The sequence below is a fragment of the Notolepis coatsorum genome (genome assembly GCF_963971535.1).
Source record: "Notolepis coatsorum genome assembly, chromosome: 14".
Taxonomy (NCBI): domain Eukaryota; kingdom Metazoa; phylum Chordata; class Actinopteri; order Aulopiformes; family Paralepididae; genus Notolepis; species Notolepis coatsorum.
Window position 1 is genome coordinate 93,857,405 of NC_140178.1, and position 18,988 is coordinate 93,876,392.

An 18,988-nucleotide genomic window follows, 5' to 3' on the forward strand; every position below is an offset into this window, starting at 1 on the left:
CAGCAAGCTAACTTTTGTGTCAGTGTACTAACGTTAGAACTGGTATGGTGGTGTTGCCTTTTAATACTAATCTATTCCTATCAACAGATTATAATAATAAAAGGCAACCGCACCATACCAGCTCTAACATCAGTTAGCATGCTAGCAAGCAGAAAAGTGGGTTGACTCGATGGACAGATTCACGCTACAGTGTGAAAACGTGAGACATTTGACATCTGCCATGCGACTCAACTGAAAGACGGACCTGATCCGATCTGCCAGGCCGAGCATTTCGGTACCTATCCGTTGTGTGTATTGGTGCCACCTTGAAAATCCTCAACACATTCTGTTTGTACAAACAGTAAGCCAGGATAATGTGTTTATATGTATCTTCATATCCCAATCATATCCCTTATTATTATTAATATTATTATTACCATGGAAACTGGATACAGTGTTACCATACCATACCTCAGTATTCCAACTTTCATATTTGGATTTCTCAAACTATCTCTATTGTAAACGGAATACGACATTTTCATTTACATGTGCCAGCTCAAAAACGGAATTCTCGAGAAGCCTGAATAATATCAGGAAGGAAAACATGTATCACATCCAGGAGGGAAAACATGTATCACATCCAGGAAGGAAAACATTTATCACATCCAGGAAGGAAAACATGCATCACATCCAGGAAGGAAAACATGTATCACATCCAGGAAGGAAAACATGTATCACATCCAGGAAGGAAAACATGTATCACATCCAGGAAGGAAAACACGCTCAATCATTTCAGAATGCCCTGTCAGTTGTTAGATAATGTTTCTATCTGAATTCAACAACACTGTAGCCTTGCTGAACATATAGTAACATGACTCGACCAATCAGGAGGCACCTATTATGGGGCCAAGGGTCGCAACATGTTGACCTACAGTGAAATCAGGCTCGTCTTCCAAACAAACAATTGTTGTCTCATCAAAGCTTGATCGGATAAAAAGGAAATGGTCAAACAATTTGAAACAGGCAATGTCTAGCAATAAATATAAAACATTTTATAGATCTTTTTTTGTCCTTTACTGTACACATGCATACTGCTGGAGAAAGTAGATGTTGATGTGTTTTGGATGGGGAATGAGAGTGTATAGAAAACCTTTGTTTTGAAACACAACGATCCCTCTCTAGCCTTTTAATACAGATCTGGTTACGATTACACTAAAATATAATCACATTTTGTCATGGCTTACCCAGGCTCGTCTCTGTGACCCAGTTGATCAAATAATAGTACTTTCTCGTTACTAAGCAACACTGAGTCAGTCAGTAGCAAGGTCTATATAGAAAATCGGGTCTAGATATCAATGACGTTTCCTTTACAATGATGCAGAAATTCAGCAACCACTGGAGCCAGGGCTGCGTTCAAGTGAGTGACACATTTAGAATGCTGTTCACTAGTCATCCTCCCACAAGAGGTTGTTTATTTCTGCATCTGTGACCAAACCGTTGTAATACAGAACCTTGTCCAGTAGAGGGAAACCTCTTGAAACTCTATAGTAAAGGGAAAGGGTTACATGATCATACAGGTTTTGGCTCTGGTTATTTGGTGGGTTCAGGGATTTGGGATATGTAGTAATAAATATGAAGGGTGTAATGTATCTGTCTGAATTGTGTGAGGTTAATGTACAGTATACGCAAGGATTTGTTATTTCATGAGATGTAAAAAACAAAAAACTTGTGGAGACATTTGTCATTGCTTGAGGCAACGGTCATCGCTCTATTGCTTGGCAATAAGCGTGATCTTTTCAACATTCCATTGTGATTGCCTGAATACATTGCAGCCAACTGTCAAAATGTCTCTGCCTGGTAACTTTTCAGTGTATTTAATGCTTTTCATTGCTAAAAGTGAATGTCTATCAGTACTGTGGCAAAAGGCAGGCCCTTACTAAAGTAGCCACTACTTTACATCAAGCTAGCAAACTATCACAGTTGTGATGCTACGTTGTATCAAGGCTTTCACAGCAGAATATCAGAACGATCTGAAAGTAAAGGGGAAAACCCAAAGCATTTGAACAATGGCGGCCATCTCTAGCGATGACGCGTGTCTCCAGAAGTTGTTTACACCTTTCTTGCACATGCATAAAATAAAGGCTTGTTGTGAGAGAGGAGGAGTGAGCATGGATTATCGGATGACGGGGGAGGTGCATGTTACTGCCCTGCCTACAGAAACGCCTTTAACCTCAGGGCCCAGAGCCACAGAAAGATCCGGAGCATCCAGAACTGCTACAGGCCACCTCTATGCCATCGCCCCCTACACACGGGGGGCAGGTATCGACAGTAGCATGAACGCTAAGGATATAAATATTCGGAATCTTTATATAAAAATGGGTTTATATCATATATAGTTCTACAGTATGTACGAACACAAGAGTGTGGTTGTTGGTATGTATAGTGTGGATGTTCCTATATTTCTCCACAATGTATAATTATTATTGCACTCCGGCTACACATTTAGTTAGTTAGTTTGGTTTTCTTTAAGTACAGAAACACTAACTGATCTCAGAGCTAATCCAGGTTTAACACAACTCTTAAAGGTAGACTCAGTAAAGGGAGGTCTCACTTTATGGCAAACGTTCTCCTATTTTCTTTTGTTTTTGTATTTTACAGACACCTACACGCACGCACGCACGCACGCACGCACGCACGCACGCACGCACGCACGCACGCACGCACGCACGCACGCACGCACGCACGCACGCACGCACGCACGCACGCACGCACACACACACACACACACACACACACACACACACACACACACACACACACACACACACACACACACACACACACACACACACACACACACACACACACACACACACACACACACACACACACACACACACACACACACACACACACACACACACTGTGTTGTCTCCATGGATACCAAAGCAGGGTATCATGTGCTGTAACTTCACTGAGCCCACCTTTAAAGACAGCTGTTGACAAACTAGATACGTACAGATCTGGGACAAAGCTACGGAAACACATCACGCCCCCTGCTGTTCCTCCTCTTCGTCTTCATCGTCATCACCATCATCATCATCATCATCATAGAAAAATAAAAGCCCTCTCCTCTTCCTCAGCGAAAAAACAGTATAGATCTCTATAAAAATATGTGCATATGGATAGAGCTATTTTTAATCTCACCAATACAATACTTTCTTTATTTACACTGCATGGAGACACACAGAGAAACATACACTACAGCACTGCTCTGCTCCCTCTGCCTGTCTGTCTGTCTGTCTGTCTGTGCCGGTGAAACAATAACATGGCCAATGTCCATGACAAAAGGGATCTGATAACAACACACACACACACACACACACACACACACACACACGCACACGCACACGCACACGCACACACACACGCACGCTTCTGCTCTGATCAATGTGATCCAGAAACAGGAGGGACGAGCAGTGCTCCTGTAGAAAACTGAAATTGCATATCCCACAATTCCCCCCACGGTCACATTTCTCAAACCACTTCCCGTTAGGGTCAGAGGTCGTCAGCCAGACTTGCGTGGGTGGGGACAGTGTCAGAAATACTTTGGCTACGGAGTTTTGTGGCTTTAGTCCCGGTGTGCTGTTAGTGTCCTCAACACACCACGTACAGTGGGTACAGTTTCACTAGTATGAATCTGTTTGTCCCATTATCTAGGACATTTTCCACTTATCTAGGACCAGATAATCCACTGGCCACTTATCTAGGACTATGGAATCCACTGTCTACTTATCTAGGACCAGAGAATCCACTGGCCACTTATCTAGGACCAGAGAATCCACTGGCCACTTATCTAGGACCAGAGAATCCACTGGCCACTTATCTAGGACTATGGAATCCACTGTCTACTTATCTAGGACCAGAGAATCCACTGGCCACTTATCTAGGACAGGGCTGTACCAGAATCCAGTGTCTTTCATTTTCTCTCATTCATCAAAAAACATTTTCTCTCAGTGTCTCTTCTTTAAACATGTGTCTCTCTCTCGCTCTCTCCATCATGCCAGTCTCTGTCCAGGTCAGTGTCTCTTCTTTAAACACGTGTCTCTCTCTCTCTCTCTCGCTCTCTCCATCATGCCAGTCTCTGTCCAGGTCAGGCCACCACCTGTTTTTGATTCATGGAACAGCGGCTTTCTGACCAGATCCTTTCTCTTCCTGAAGGATAAGCTCTGCTTTCACTCGGCAGTCCTCCTGTTGTCAAAAGGGGAGGAGCAAACGGCGGCGTCAGTGTCTGATAGGCTGGGAGAGAGGCCACTCGCATATCTGTCTTCCGGTTGGTCGAAGGTGAATTGGGGAAGGGGGGTGTAGTCACTAGGGAGGGAGGGGTGCCTCGCGACGGGGGAGACGGTGTGTGTCTGTTGAAAAGGCATGTCGTGTGTGAGAACAGGTGCGTGTGGCTGGATAAACACGCGCGGACTGATGGGAATATGCGGGTGTGTGGGTGCGAGTGCCCGCGTGGGAGTGTACATGTGAGTCGGTGAGTGCATGCACAGCGGCACGTGGATGGGCGTGAGCTTTGCCGCGTGTGCCGGGGTGTGCGCGGGCGTAAGCGTGTGCGCGGTCGGCGCAGCGTCCGGCGTGTGCGCGGCGCTGGAGTGCGGCGTCAGGTCGTAGGAAGGCGTCCTGCGCCTCAGCAGCGTGCTGCAGTCGGCCGGCTCCGGAGGGGAAGCCGCTCGCGGGTGGTGCTCCGTCTCCGAGGGCGGGTGGATGGAGATGCAGGGAGGACTCATCTTCTTCTTCCTGCGGCGCCCGCCGACCGACTGCACCCTGACGGGTAACCCCCGGCCCCCCCTGTCCGATGACGACGACCCCGCCTCTCCGAACGCCCGGTCGTCCCCGGGGACGGCAGCTTGGGGGAGGCAGATCTCGATGGAGTGGCGGCGTTGGTCGTCAGGGTAACCGGGCGGCGGCTGCGGCTTGTCCAGGAAGCCCTGCGTGTCGACGCTGAAGCCCTTCCGGAAGTCGCGGTCCTTCAGACCCGCCCCCAGCAGGCTGAGCGCGCTCCCTCGGCTCATGGAGGAGGCGGCGGGGAGAGGAGGGGGAGCGAGGGAAGGGGAGGAGTCGAGGGAGGCGTAGGGGGAGAGAGAGTGGCTGCGACTGGCCTTTCCTCCCCACCAGTGGCGGGCGGAGTCGGTGATGTGCCGCACCTCTTCGTCTGCCGGGTCGCCGAGGGAGGGGGGGGAGGGGGCTCGAGGCCACGGCAGGCTGGGGGGGCGGTGTGAGAGATGCGGGGAGGGATTTGGAGGGAGAGGGGAGAGAGGAGGCAGGAGAGGGGAGTGGGAGGAGGGAAGGATATTGAGTGCATCTGGTCTCTCAAGGTGCTGCTGGTTTTCACACCCCTGGGACTCTATGGAGTCCACGTTAACCGCCACCTGGGATACACAGAAACACACCCACACCCACACGCACACGCACACGCACACACACACACACACACACACACACACACACACACACACACACACACACACACACACACACACACACACACACACACACACACAATAGTCATCATCATCATCAACATCATCAGCAGGGGCGGGGCTAGGGGGTGGCTACTTGGGCTCAAGCCCTGAATGTTTTCTGAAAAGCCCAGAATCTGCTTAAAAAAAAGAAAAGATAAAAAAGAAATAATATTATTATAATTTTTTTGGACAATTAATCATTGTTACATGAAAATATGTTTGCACCATATTTACCAGAAGCTAATTTCCATCTGTAGTCTATCCAGCTGCTAACTGTATTTGAGTGAGTTAAGTCTTGGTGTTATGGTAGACTCAGACCTAAGCTTTAAATCACAATCAACAAGTTGACAAAAACATAATTCTTCCACCTTAGAAACATAGCTAAAGTACGGCCATTTATAAATCAAAAGGACGCTGAAAATCAGATCCATGCCTTTATCTCAAGCCGACTCGACTACTGTAATGCACTCCTTACCGGCCTCCCGAAAAAATACGATGATAACTATTTTATTGCAATGCACTATTGCATTATTTTATTCTATTTTACTAACTATTTTATTGCACTGCACTATTTTACTTTGTATCAGTGATAATCAAACCGTAAACAAAGACGCCTATTAACATTTTCAGCGCCAGATGGTGCTGTTTACTGTTACTGTTGAAAGGCCAGCGCCTTTTAACATGGGGATACGTGGCTGTGTTTGCAGGCCTAAAGCTATATTATATATTATAGCTATGGATCTAATAATATAATCGATTGTCCTTGAGTTTCTACCGGTCAAGATGCAAAAAACAGATACTTTTTCCATCCATACATTTCCGTTTTATACCGTCGTGAATATGAGTGTAGTTTCAGGGTGGTCTGGTGTCATTTCCAAAATGCTTCATAATGGCCGGCAACATGTATTCTAGTAAACACATTATCGTTTCTTCCCTGGACTAGCTACTGTTCTCAAATCAAATTTAGATTATCGGTATTATGTTTCATCATGGATGCATGAAGGGGGGGGGGGGGGGGGGGATCAACGCAATATTTATACCATATAGTCCTTACCTTGACCAGGATCTGTCCCGAAAAGAATATTCCAATTATCTGATCGCCATTCCAAGTACTGATGTCGATCAAGGTGCCAACGTAATCCAGCATTGAACATGAACCCGACCCTCGTCGATGCATGCGTTATAAGCGGTTGGCTTGACCGAGTAGTTAGACCCCACCCGCAGGCCGCAGCTCGGCCCAGACACCAAGCCACATCGTTTCAAATGGAGTGCAATAGCGGCCGCAAGGCGTTAGGTGGCGGTATTGGACTTTTGAGATCTCAGACCCATCCCCAGTGATAACACAGGCTGCCGGCATGTCTTTATGAATGGAAATATCGAATAAAAGAAACAACAATGAAAACCCGACTATACTCTGGTTTTCGGGGGTCCTGGCGCTCAACGTTCGGCGAGTTAACCCTAGATCTTAGATCCTAATATGAAAAACGATGTGATTTAATGTTCTATGTCTTACCTTGACTTTGTCTATTTTGCTGCTATCTATTTATGTTTATATCTGCACTTTATGCATTGCTCTTGATCTGCCAATGTTGTGCTCATTTTATGCCTGTCTTTTTTTACTGCTGTGAAGCACTTTGAGCTGCAATTCTTGTATGAAAGGTGCTATACAAATACAGTGTATTATTATTATTATTATTATTATTATTATTATTATTATTATTATTATTATTATTATTATTATTATTATTATTATTATTATTATTATTATTATTATTATTATTATTATTATTATTATTAATTATTATTATTGTTTGCTTCATTAATTAAAGGGTGTGCATTTAAGTGTTCTCTAGTGCCTTTTGTCCGCTTTAAGGTGGTGGTATAAGTTAAAGGTTGTGGTGTCGAAGTAGGGGTGGACGGTATAAACGGTATACGGTATAAACGGTATGAATTTGCTCTACGGTATGGATTTTGACTATACCTTGTAACCGGTAGAGCAGCTCTAAAATAGCAATGACGTCATGTAACCACAGCGCGACTATTTCACTCGCATTTGCCCCTAAAAATAGATAGAATTAGTCATAGATAATAGATATGTGCAAACTGGAAAAAGTTATTTAGGAGGCTTCGCGCAGTGGGCGCACTGGGCGTGTCAACACGCAATTGTCATTTCATAATAAACACATATCACCGCGGGGTGCACAGCAAGTTTCAATTTCAGTTCCTGGCATTTTTAACCAGTGGAGAAAGGTAAGAGATTTCCCTATCGTTTTTCTTATATGAATTATTCTACGTTAATAAAACATACCTGGTGATCAACTACAGTTTGCTGTGAACATTATGATATGTGTGTAGTGTTCTGATAACGACGGCTGGGCAGCGGGGCTGGATGCTGGATTTTGCGAGACGCATATGCAGCTGCAGAGCCGCAGAATCCATCATAACCCACCCATCTGTACCGGCACAGTGCAGTACTCCAATTCAGCCATTGGCAATTCAGCCGTTGGGTGGGGGGCGCTGTTGAGCCGGGCCTGTGACCGGACCTGAAAGCGCCCCTACTCTGCGGCTCTGCAGTTGCATACTATTGGGAGCAGCACGGAGTCTCGACTCGGGACTTATTTTATTTGGAATATAATGACTGTATACGCAAAAGTAGCCTAGTTTTAAGTTAAAACATTATAAATCTACATGCCTTGAGGATGTCATTATTTATATAGCCTGCCTATCAGGCAAAAAAAATTATTCTAACGGAAACACTGATACCGTGATATATACCGTTACCGTCTATGCTTCAAATTATACCGTGATATACATTTTAGACCATACCGTCCACCCAGTCGAAGTAAAACAAATTCGTGACATCGGTTCACACACCTATCTGGGCTAAGCCCCGGATCTCCTACAATCCTAAATCCACCCCTGATCATCAGAAGATCTGAATGCATGTTAAACAACAATATAACTCTGAAATGAGTAAACATACTGCTAGAAATCAGTTTTAATGCTTCTTCTTTTTTTCCCTTCATGTCTTCATGTTCACATTCTTTTTCTAGTTGAAAAGTCAATTAAAATCACTTGGTGTGTTTTCTCAACCTCTACAGTCTCTAAATATGAATGTACACAACACCAACCTACGATCCTTAGCCTACAGTAGATGGGTTTGAAAATATTGTTTATCTGATCTTTTCAAACAAGACTTACAGTATATGGTTCCTCTCAAGGATTCAATTCATTTTGGTGTCATACCTGCTTGTGAGTGTGCATGTGAGTGTGCATGTGAGTGTGCATGTGAGTGTGCATGTGAGTGTGCATGTGAGTGCGCATGTGAGTGTGCTTGTGAGTGTGCATGTGAGTGTGCATGTGAGTGTGCATGTGAGTGTGCTTGTGAGTGTGCTTGTGAGTGTGCATGTGAGTGTGCTTGTGAGTGTGCGTGTGAGTGTGCATGTGAGTGTGCTTGTGAGTGTGCATGTGAGTGTGCATGTGAGTGTGCTTGTGAGTGTGCATGTGAGTGTGCATGTGAGTGTGCATGTGAGTGTGCATGTGAGTGTGCATGTGAGTGTGCTTGTGCCTGTGAGTGTGCATGTGAGTGTGCTTGTGAGTGTGCTTGTGAGTGTGCTTGTGAGTGTGCATGTGAGTGTGCTTGTGAGTGTGCGTGTGAGTGTGCATGTGAGTGTGCATGTGAGTGTGCTTGTGAGTGTGCATGTGAGTGTGCTTGTGAGTGTGCGTGTGAGTGTGCTTGTGAGTGTGCATGTGAGTGTGCATGTGAGTGTGCTTGTGAGTGTGCATGTGAGTGTGCTTGTGAGTGTGCGTGTGAGTGTGCATGTGAGTGTGCATGTCAGTGCGCGTGTGAGTGTGCATGTGAGTGTGCATGTGAGTGTGCATGTGAGTGTGCTTGTGAGTGTGCGTGTGAGTGTGCATGTGAGTGTGCTTGTGAGTGTGCGTGTGAGTGTGCTTGTGAGTGTGCATGTGAGTGTGCTTGTGAGTGTGCATGTGAGTGCGCATGTGAGTGTGCATGTGAGTGTGCATGTGAGTGTGCTTGTGAGTGTGCGTGTGAGTGTGCTTGTGAGTGTGCTTGTGAGTGTGCATGTGAGTGTGCATGTGAGTGTGCTTGTGAGTGTGCATGTGAGTGTGCTTGTGAGTGTGCATGTGAGTGTGCTTGTGAGTGTGCATGTGAGTGTGCATTGACTTCCAACGGAGCAGCTGTGTGTGTGTCTTAGTGTGTGTGTGTCTTAGTGTGTGTGTGTGCGTGTCTTAGTGTGTGTGTGTGTGTGTGTGTGTGTGTGTGTGTGTGTGTGTGTGTGTGTGTCTTAGTGTGTGTGTGTGTGTGTGTGTGTGTGTGTGTGTGTGTGTGTGTGTGTGTCTTAGTGTGTGTGTGTGTGTGTGTGTGTGTGTGTGTGTGTGTGTGTGTGTGTGTGTGTGTGTGTGTGTGTCCAGTCGTGCATGCGGGACCCTCACCTGTCTGCGCAGGGCCCGTGGCGAGGGGCTGGGCCTGGGCGGGGCTATGCGAGGCAGGGTGAGGGGGGGCGGAGGCTGGGTGGCTGGGCGGGAGACACCGGGCACCTGGAGCAGAACGTGGCTCTCGCATGGCTGGGAGTGAACCGAGGTCACCGAGCCTGGAGACGTGGAGCGATGCACACAATAACCACACAGCCAACACATACGTATGGGCACGCAGATGCGTGCGCATGCACACACACACACACACACGCACGCACGCACACGCACGCACGCACACGCACACACACACACACACACGCACGCACGCACACGCACACGCACGCACGCACGCACGCACGCACGCACGCACACACACAGAAACAGGCTGGATAGGTTCCTACCTCCTCAGGTGCATCACACTAATCTTAACTTTCAGGGAAAAGTCTTTGAAGGATATTTCTGGACTGTAACAGAATGTTGTCTTCATCAGCTTCATCCATCCATACATTTACAACTGATTCAATTACACTGTCCGAGTGAGGTGTTACCATTAGGTGGTTAACCATTAGTTTGACGTTTGCTTATTAGTAAAAAAAAAAAAAAAAAAAATGTAGCATTGAAGCAGCACAATAGTCAGTTACTGTACATGTCAAGGATAGAGTTATAAGCGCATGCAGTTTGCTGGACAGGCTTCTGCATTGGTCACCCGCTGCCCTTGACACTTGCATGCAACTCTGTTCATCAAATGATAGGTGTAGGCAGCACACCAGACACGTGCAGAGGGGGGGGGGGGGGGGGCTTTGGGTGCCCAAGCACTTGCCCATGTGCCCCTTGATGTCCTTTTTTTGGCACGGCTTTATTATAATTTTTTATTATTATTATTATCATTTCTTTGTAAAGAGCAATGCCCATGGTCCTCATCAAGAATAATTGTAATAATATTATAAATACAAATAAATATTTCAATGGCTGTCTGTCTGAGGTGCATGGTTTTCTGTTCTGTTGCGTGACACGTCACCCTCCCTCCCTCTTGGAATGACGGGCCCATTAGCCAATAGAAATGTATAATACATTTTGATAAATCCCATACTATTCTAAGGCATAATCATATGGTATGATGCAGTTTGTGAATACTGGTCGCTAATGCTATAGTTTGGCTGGTTACGTTACGCTGTAGTTGGTGTTTTGATACAGTGAAACGGCCCTGAGGCACACTATATTTTGTTTTCAATAATGTCAGATCAATCAGGCCTGATTGGGATGTGGTCAGGTTGTTTTTGTTTTTGTTGTTGTTGTTGTTGTTGTTGTTGTTGTTGTTGTTGTTGATTCTATGATGATGTGATCAAGAGACAAATCCTGGAGCTATACTCCACAGACGGGGGAATGATGAAACAACTCCTAGCACACCATGACAACAACCATGGAGATTTGACTGATTCAGACTTCTGTAAGCCCTACATTTAAATAAATGCAACTCATTTGGATGTAATAACTCAAAACAGACAAAAAAGTCGGTCACTAATTCATTGTCAACGGACCGACTAAATGTGTCACTTGATGACATCACAAAGTCTTGATTGCGTTGGATTCCAGCTTAGAGAGACGATATTGACTGACCTGTCCAAGATCATTGGAATAGCATTGCACTGGCTTGTGTGTTGGGAGGTGGGTACTACAGAACTATATTGAGACCTTCTATTAAACCATTATTTTTATTTTCATTGAAATGTCTTGCATCTAACAGAGACACAAATAAATACAGCAACTGGAGACGCAAAATCTAGAGGCCAATGTACGTTCATAATATTGTATCTTTATGTTCATAAAAAGATTACATTGAAATGAAAAGCAACCAGGGCCTGAGTACTAGATATTCTAAAATAAATGTCCAGCCATGTCCAGCAAACCAGCCAATGGAGTGTCAGAGGCTATGAAAGTATAAAAAGAGACATAGCATAGTTTAGGTTAGATCATGGAGAGGTTCAAGAAGGGTTGTTACTTTCTGGCCAAGCTGCAAAGCTGGAACACACCATAATATTCCCCAGATTTATAAACCTAACCCAACTAAAGCTTAACCTTATAACATAAACCCATACCTTAACCCTATCCTTAACATAATTTCTTATCCATAGTATTCCATTATGTCGGCATCACAGACATCTTGGTAGGCAAACAGAATGTGATTGTAATGAAAAAACAGGTGAAACTTGTTCAACCGTAGGTAGGAAAGTCATGACATAATATCATTAGAATACTATGAATAAACATATCCCTAACCTTAGCTTCACTGCAGGCCTAGTCTAAATACCTAGACCTAGTCTAGACTAAAATAAAATGACTGATCCTTCATTTGACGTTTCAGTGAGTATTTTACTTTGCTTTGCTGTTTATCCAGAAAGTGAACCCCCCCCTCTAATTGACCTATCTCAATCCCTGCCCTCTTCTTGTCCGAGGGAAGCAGCCGTTGTGATTAGAGGATCAAGAAAAGAGGGCGGGACTTGAGGTAGGTCAATCTATTAGTCAGCCATTCCAGAGCTGAGTGGATGAACCTGTATGAACCCTAATGAGGTTCAGACCTGATAGTTTATCCACTACAGTCAGTCAGTCAGTCAGTACCTTTGGACAGAGCTGGGCCTGTCCACAGCCTGGCCACAACAAGCCACTAGAACTTAGGCTGTAGATAAAACAACCTGGTCAGAGCATCTCCCTTCATGCTTCTACTCATCATCTGATTAAAAGCCCAATCCGGAAGAGCAGAACCTCATTAACTTTGGACGCCCCACTACTGGCTTTGTTTATGATTATTACAGACTGTTTCAGTGGAATTGTGTTGCTAAGGGAACATCTTGGACCCAAGAGTATTTCCTGTATTTCCTGTTGCAGTGTTTGCTAAACTAATAGCTGACAGGAAATCAAAGGTAGTCTGTTATTATTTACATTTTAAACATATTATGGATTGAATACACTTTCAGTCACAAGTTGAATTATACAGCAGTTAAATGTTTTAAATGTATGTTGAAGCAGAACATATATTTAGTTGACATATTCTTTGACACTTGAGTCTGTATTTTGAGATTGTTTTCCATCAGCAAGTCCTCAAGAATTTCATCAAAATACTGTAGATATTGACCTGTTCTGGATTGGGTCTTTAATATATATATATACACTTGAAATATCTCTTGTTACTAGTCTACATCTATACATTAGTATAATTACGATTCAATTAAAATGTCAGGTGTTTTTAATTTAACTCAAGTTAAGAACTGAAAACAGAGGCTTTACATGATCTTACTGCATGTGTTAATTAATTAAGTTCATTTGCAAATACTTGAAATTCAAATTCATGTGTTAATTACAAATATTGGATTCAGCATGAGTTAGCTTTGCTTGTAATCATGTGTGTTCACTTAACGTTTGAAAAAGAAAACATGCATCAAGAAACAATGTAATGTTAGGTTTGGTTTGGTGGTGTGTGCATTGAGGCCTTTACTGAAGGTCACATGTGTTTCATGTGTGTATTGTTTTTGTATCTAAGTGTGTGTGTGCATGTGCACATATGAGTATGTGTATGAGTGAGTGAGTGAGTGAGTGAGTGATGTGTGTGTGTGTGTGTGTGTGTGTGTGTGTGTGTGTGTGTGTGTGTGTGTGTGTGTGTGTGTGTGTGTGTGTGTGTGTGTGTGTGTGTGTGAGATACACATTGACTGTGAAAGGATAAATACCTGAGTGCTGGTGTTGGGGGCTGACATCCACCTCCTCCAGAGGGTAAGGGGCGCTAGCAGGCCTTACAGGCTGGAACATGTAGCTGTCGTTGGGTAGAGAGTGCATCCTGGATACAGACATCTTCCTGGGAGACAGTAGGTCCTGATCGCCGCTCTGCACCACCACCTCCTTGTCCTGTAGGGGGAGACAAAGACCACACTGTGGCATCATTGCTGGGGACCGTAGCATGCAGGTACAGTACTACTACAATACTACTGCAGCCAGGGTTCCTACTGAAATATATTACTTCTTCTATTCATGTAAATTTTTTAATTGCCACCCCCCTTTTTTAAATCTAGATTTTTATGATAATATATGTTTTTTATGAAAGCTATTAAAAAGTAGATAGGCAGTACTCAATGTTATTTCCAGGTAATTTTCTCCCTATACCCGCCTACCTCCCCTACATACCTGTCCAGGTGAGTGAGGGCGTGGTCCTACATAGGTCCCGCCCACTGAGCTGTTGTTGGAGGCGTTGCTCAGCTTGCGGTTCCTCTCCATCTCCATCTCTAAGGCGATCTCTGCATCCATTTCTGCATCCTCTTTAGCCTCCTGGTAGAGGGATAAAAACAGCCCTTTACAGTAAACAACCTAGCAAGCATCGAGCCTGACTGATATCCGGGCCAACTTATGTTGTGTTACAACTTGACATGAATTGACGGATCTCCTTGATCCTCCAAACTGTCGCTCTTTACTCGTTGTGCCAATTCCCTTCCTGGTCATTGTGCTGCCCTACCGTCGGTCTGGGGAAGGTGTAGACTACCTTACTGTCGGTCTGGGGAAGGTGTAGACTACCTTATCGTTGGTCTGGGGAGGGTGTAGACTACCCTACTGTTCGTCTGGGAAAGGTGTAGACTACCTTACTGTCGGTCTGAGGAAGGTGTAGACTACCTTACCGTTGGTCTGGGGAAGGTGTACATGTGGAGTCACCAGCTGCTTCTTTTCACCTGACAGCTAGGAGTTTCACTGGGAGAGCGTAACACGGTTCACACTATCTCCCCCCAGATCCCCTCCCTGCTGAACAGGCACCCTGACCGACCAGTAGGAGTCGCTGTTTGCAACGACCAGGACTCATACCCTACCAGGTTCCCACCCACGAACAAGTGTGTTAGTAGGGACAACTGACCAAGCTCTATATCTATATATCTGTATCTATATATAATCTATTTTAAGTACATTTTTACATATACCAGGAATGCATGTACACATATGTTCTCCATAGCCCTCTCCTGATCTATTGGTACGTACATACACAGCACACGTCAAGCACGTGCAGGGGTGTAAAGTACTTGAGTAATTGTACTTTGTTACAATACTTAAGTACTGTTTTTGGGGATTTGTACTTTACTCAAGTATTATTAGGTTTGTATACTTTTACTCAATTACATTTCAGAGAAAAAAACATACTTTTTACTCCTTACATATAAAATGCAGACCTACAAAGTACAAATCTCGCAGGTCCAACAATTTTAATTAATATATTAGTAATTTGAACTAGTATATTTGGCCGAACTAACGTTAACGTTATTAATCCTGCGGCTGCACTATTTAAAAACAGCCAATCAAATCCCCATCAATGGAAAATTAACCCGCCCATACCCATGCTGATTGGTCCTTGTGCAAGACTAGAAAGCGGGGATCTTTGATTAAACACCTGCTATCAGAAGAATAGGAAGTCAGACATTTTTCTTTTACTTTTACTTTTTAGTACTTGAGTACATTTAAAAGTAGAAACTTTTTGACTTTTACTCAAGTGTGTTTTTAGCCAGATACTCTGACTTTTACTTGAGTAATATTTTGTGACGGTGCCCACTTAAGTATAATTTCTGGGTACTTTTTACACCCCTGAGCACGTGCAGCAGAGAAGCAGAGGGAGAAGCTGAAGGACCAGGCCATGTACTTGCATGAGTCTGCCGCGCGCACATGTTTTTCTTGCATTTATTTTTACAGAAATTACGTTTGACATAACTTGAAATGATGACTAAAGTCCTTTGATATCTATCCCCCTGGATATCAACTAAATCAAATCATTTCAGATACTCAATCTGCTTCCCCTGAAATATCACATAATTCACACAGGTTACTGTGATTGGCCCACATCTAGCTGCTCTGATTGGCCCATCCATCAATCCCACTATGTCTGATTGGCCCACATCTAGCTGAAAGGGCACCATTCTTGAGGGAACCCAAGAGATCTTAGAGGAACTCCTGAGGAACCTTTACAGTGTATAGTGTCTAGTGAACAGAAGGCCACGCCCCCTCAGCCTACTTAGAGTTTGCTGTGGTGCACTGAAATACAAATAGTTTATCCCACATTAATATCCCACAATAAGCTATTCATGATTTATTAAAACATCAGTGTACTGTATCTTTAATAATGTCATCAACATGGGAGGGCATGTGTGATCCAGCTCAGGGCCTGGTTTCCTGCTTAGATATATACGTAGATCCACAATAAAGAAGAAGATCATCATTTTAAGGAGGTGTGCAATAACGAGTTTAATGAAGTGTGCAATAACGAGTTTAACCTCTTTAGCCATATTTTCAGAAGATTCACCTAAAAGTACATACCCAAGTAAATGGAAGATTGCTCCACTTCAAGCTCCATTTTCATGTTCTTGGTATCTATGGACCTCAGGGAATGTATTCCCAGTGTCAGAAATATTGTGTCTGTGGCCTGAGTAAATTGTAATGAACCAAAGGAGAATATCAATTATTATTATTATATATTCATCTTTGACGGTGAATGCTAACATTCACCAGACTTGAAAAAGCCACTGTGCTTCTTGAGATCAAGTGTACAAAAAATCTAAGAAAAGGAATAAAGGGCAGAGGATTTACACAGTTTTTAGAATTTTGCCACTACTGATCGGGCCAAATCTCCTCTTTTGGATTTTGGAATCTGGATTTAGTACCACCAGGCACCCGTAACAGGGCATCAAAGAATGAATGAAATCTACTGTAAGTACAGTTACTTTTTTGTAATGAAAAATGCTCCGCCATTTTTCATCAGATTGAGACACGTTTTATTTTTAATTTTTTTGCAATAACGTTCAGGTTTGTTCGAGCCGTGAGATATAATCACGAAAATAACGTTAAAAAATCTTTTCACGCCAGGCAGATATTTGTAAACTCATATTTCGCTAATAACACTTGGAATCATTGGTAAACAAATGTAGTGTTGAAAATATACACTTTGACTGCTGTTTTGATAGGGTTAGGGTCTTTAGTCTTGGCTACATTTGGAAAGAAAATGCAACATTAATTAATATGGACTGTATTGATCTATTTATGACGTGAAATTTATCTCGGCCCGGTACAGGACCCATCAGGCTTAAGGGGTTGGTGAAGTGTGCAATAACGAGTTTAATGAAGTGTGCAATAACAAGTTTAATGAAGTGTGCAATGACGAGTTTAATGAAGTGTGCAATGATGAGTTTAATGAAGTGTGCAATAACTAGTTTATTGAAGTGTGCAATAATGAGTTTATTGAAGTGTGAAATTACGAGTTTAATGAAGTGTGCAATGACGAGTTTAATGAAGTGTGAAATAATGATTTTAAGGAAGTGTGCAATAATGAGTTTAATGGTAGGACCTTTTGGGTTTGGCAGAACTATCTGATGAGATTTAATCAACTACAATTATAGGGCTAATTAATGTAGGCTAGATTTTCCTGACAGGTATTAAGCTGCCAGCTCTCTCAACTAGTCTCTGTGGAGGAAGAGTGAGGACAGGTATTAAGCTGCCAGCTCTCTCAACTAGTCTCTGTGGAGGAAGAGTGAGGACAGGTATTAAGCTGCCAGCTCTCTCAACTAGCCTCTGTGGAGGAAGAGTGAGGACAGGTATTAATTTAACTCTTGAGCTGCAACATCCCTCATATGGGAAGTTTTTCGGACTTTTTGCAACCGGCACTTTGGCGACCCCTAGTGGCTCGGGTGTGCATATTTTGTAATACAATATATATATTGAATTGAAGGCTTATTTGTTGTCTGTCGATAGCGATAAAATACGACAAAATCCGTTCAGCGGTTCTCGAGTTACATGCCGGTATTTGAGGCTTGTGCAAAGTACACGGTATTGCGCAAAATACCACTCCCGACTCAGGCTGCAGTAGTTCCGTCAATCTAGATCCGATCTCGAAAATGATTGTGGATCATTGTAGCCAATGAGTGTGGCTTTCCAATGATACCCCACATGCATGTATGAATCAAAAAGAAAGAAAAAAAAACTAAAACACGAAAACAGGAAGAGAAAAACAGCCGAATGAATTGAAGTCTATGAGGTAACTGAGTTTTTCTTTGTACACAGTTGACCAAAATCACTCCTAATCACTCATTTCTGAATGGATATGTACTACATAAGGCTTCAGGCTATGGCTCCGTCTGGATTTGTAAGCCATACCACCTTCTGGGGAAATACTACCTCTGGACTACTAACTACTACAGAAAAACTTGAGTAACAAGTTTTTTTACAACTCAAGTTCAGACCTATGTTACTCTATTACGTTAGCACTAAAAGTGAATTTTTTTCTGGAATCAGAAACTTCAGAATGTCATCTTTCAAAAGAGACCAGGCTCATGCATGTGCTATAAGTATAAAATATGTTGTTCTGGTTTGCAAAAAAAGTATGCAGTCCTCAAAAACAAAAACGAAAATGGCCAGGAGACTCATTGCAGGTTGCTGCCAGCTCTCTCAACTAGTCTCTGTGGAGGAAGAGTGAGGACAGGTATTAAGCTGCCAGCTCTCAACTAGTCTCTGTGGAGGAAGAGTGAGGACAGGTATTAAGCTGCCAGCTCTCTCAACTAGTCTCTGTGGAGGAAGAGTGAGGACAGGTATTAAGCTGCCAGCTCTCAACTAGTCTCTGTGGAGGAAGAGTGAGGACAGGTATTAAGCTGCCAGCTCTCAACTAGTCTCTGTGGAGGAAGAGTGAGGACAGGTATTAAGCTGCCAGCTCTCTCAACTAGTCTCTGTGGAGGAAGAGTGAGGACAGGTATTAAGCTGCCAGCTCTCAACTAGCCTCTGTGGAGGAAGAGTGAGGACAGGTATTAAGCTGCCAGCTCTCAACTAGTCTCTGTGGAGGAAGAGTGAGGACAGGTATTAAGCTGCCAGCTCTCTCAACTAGTCTCTGTGGAGGAAGAGTGAGGACAGGTATTAAGCTGCCAGCTCTCAACTAGCCTCTGTGGAGGAAGAGTGAGGACAGGTATTAAGCTGCCAGCTCTCAACTAGTCTCTGTGGAGGAAGAGTGAGGACAGGTATTAAGCTGCCAGCTCTCAACTAGTCTCTGTGGA

The 18,988-nt window shown here is 43.8% G+C and overlaps 1 protein-coding gene across 1 annotated transcript in view; it reads right to left on the bottom strand.

The window, feature by feature from the left end:
- Positions 1-3,981: 3,981 nt before the first annotated feature.
- The window catches only part of LOC311240640 (voltage-dependent T-type calcium channel subunit alpha-1H-like), a 202,018-nt gene continuing 187,011 nt past the window's right edge, over positions 3,982-18,988 (bottom strand). Inside the window, 5 exon segments of the mRNA XM_084329212.1 lie at positions 3,982-5,411; positions 9,960-10,117; positions 13,661-13,835; positions 14,112-14,252; positions 14,906-14,934. Of these exon segments, the coding sequence (XP_084185338.1) occupies positions 4,215-5,411; positions 9,960-10,117; positions 13,661-13,835; positions 14,112-14,252; positions 14,906-14,934 (1,700 nt within the window). The 3' untranslated portion in view covers positions 3,982-4,214.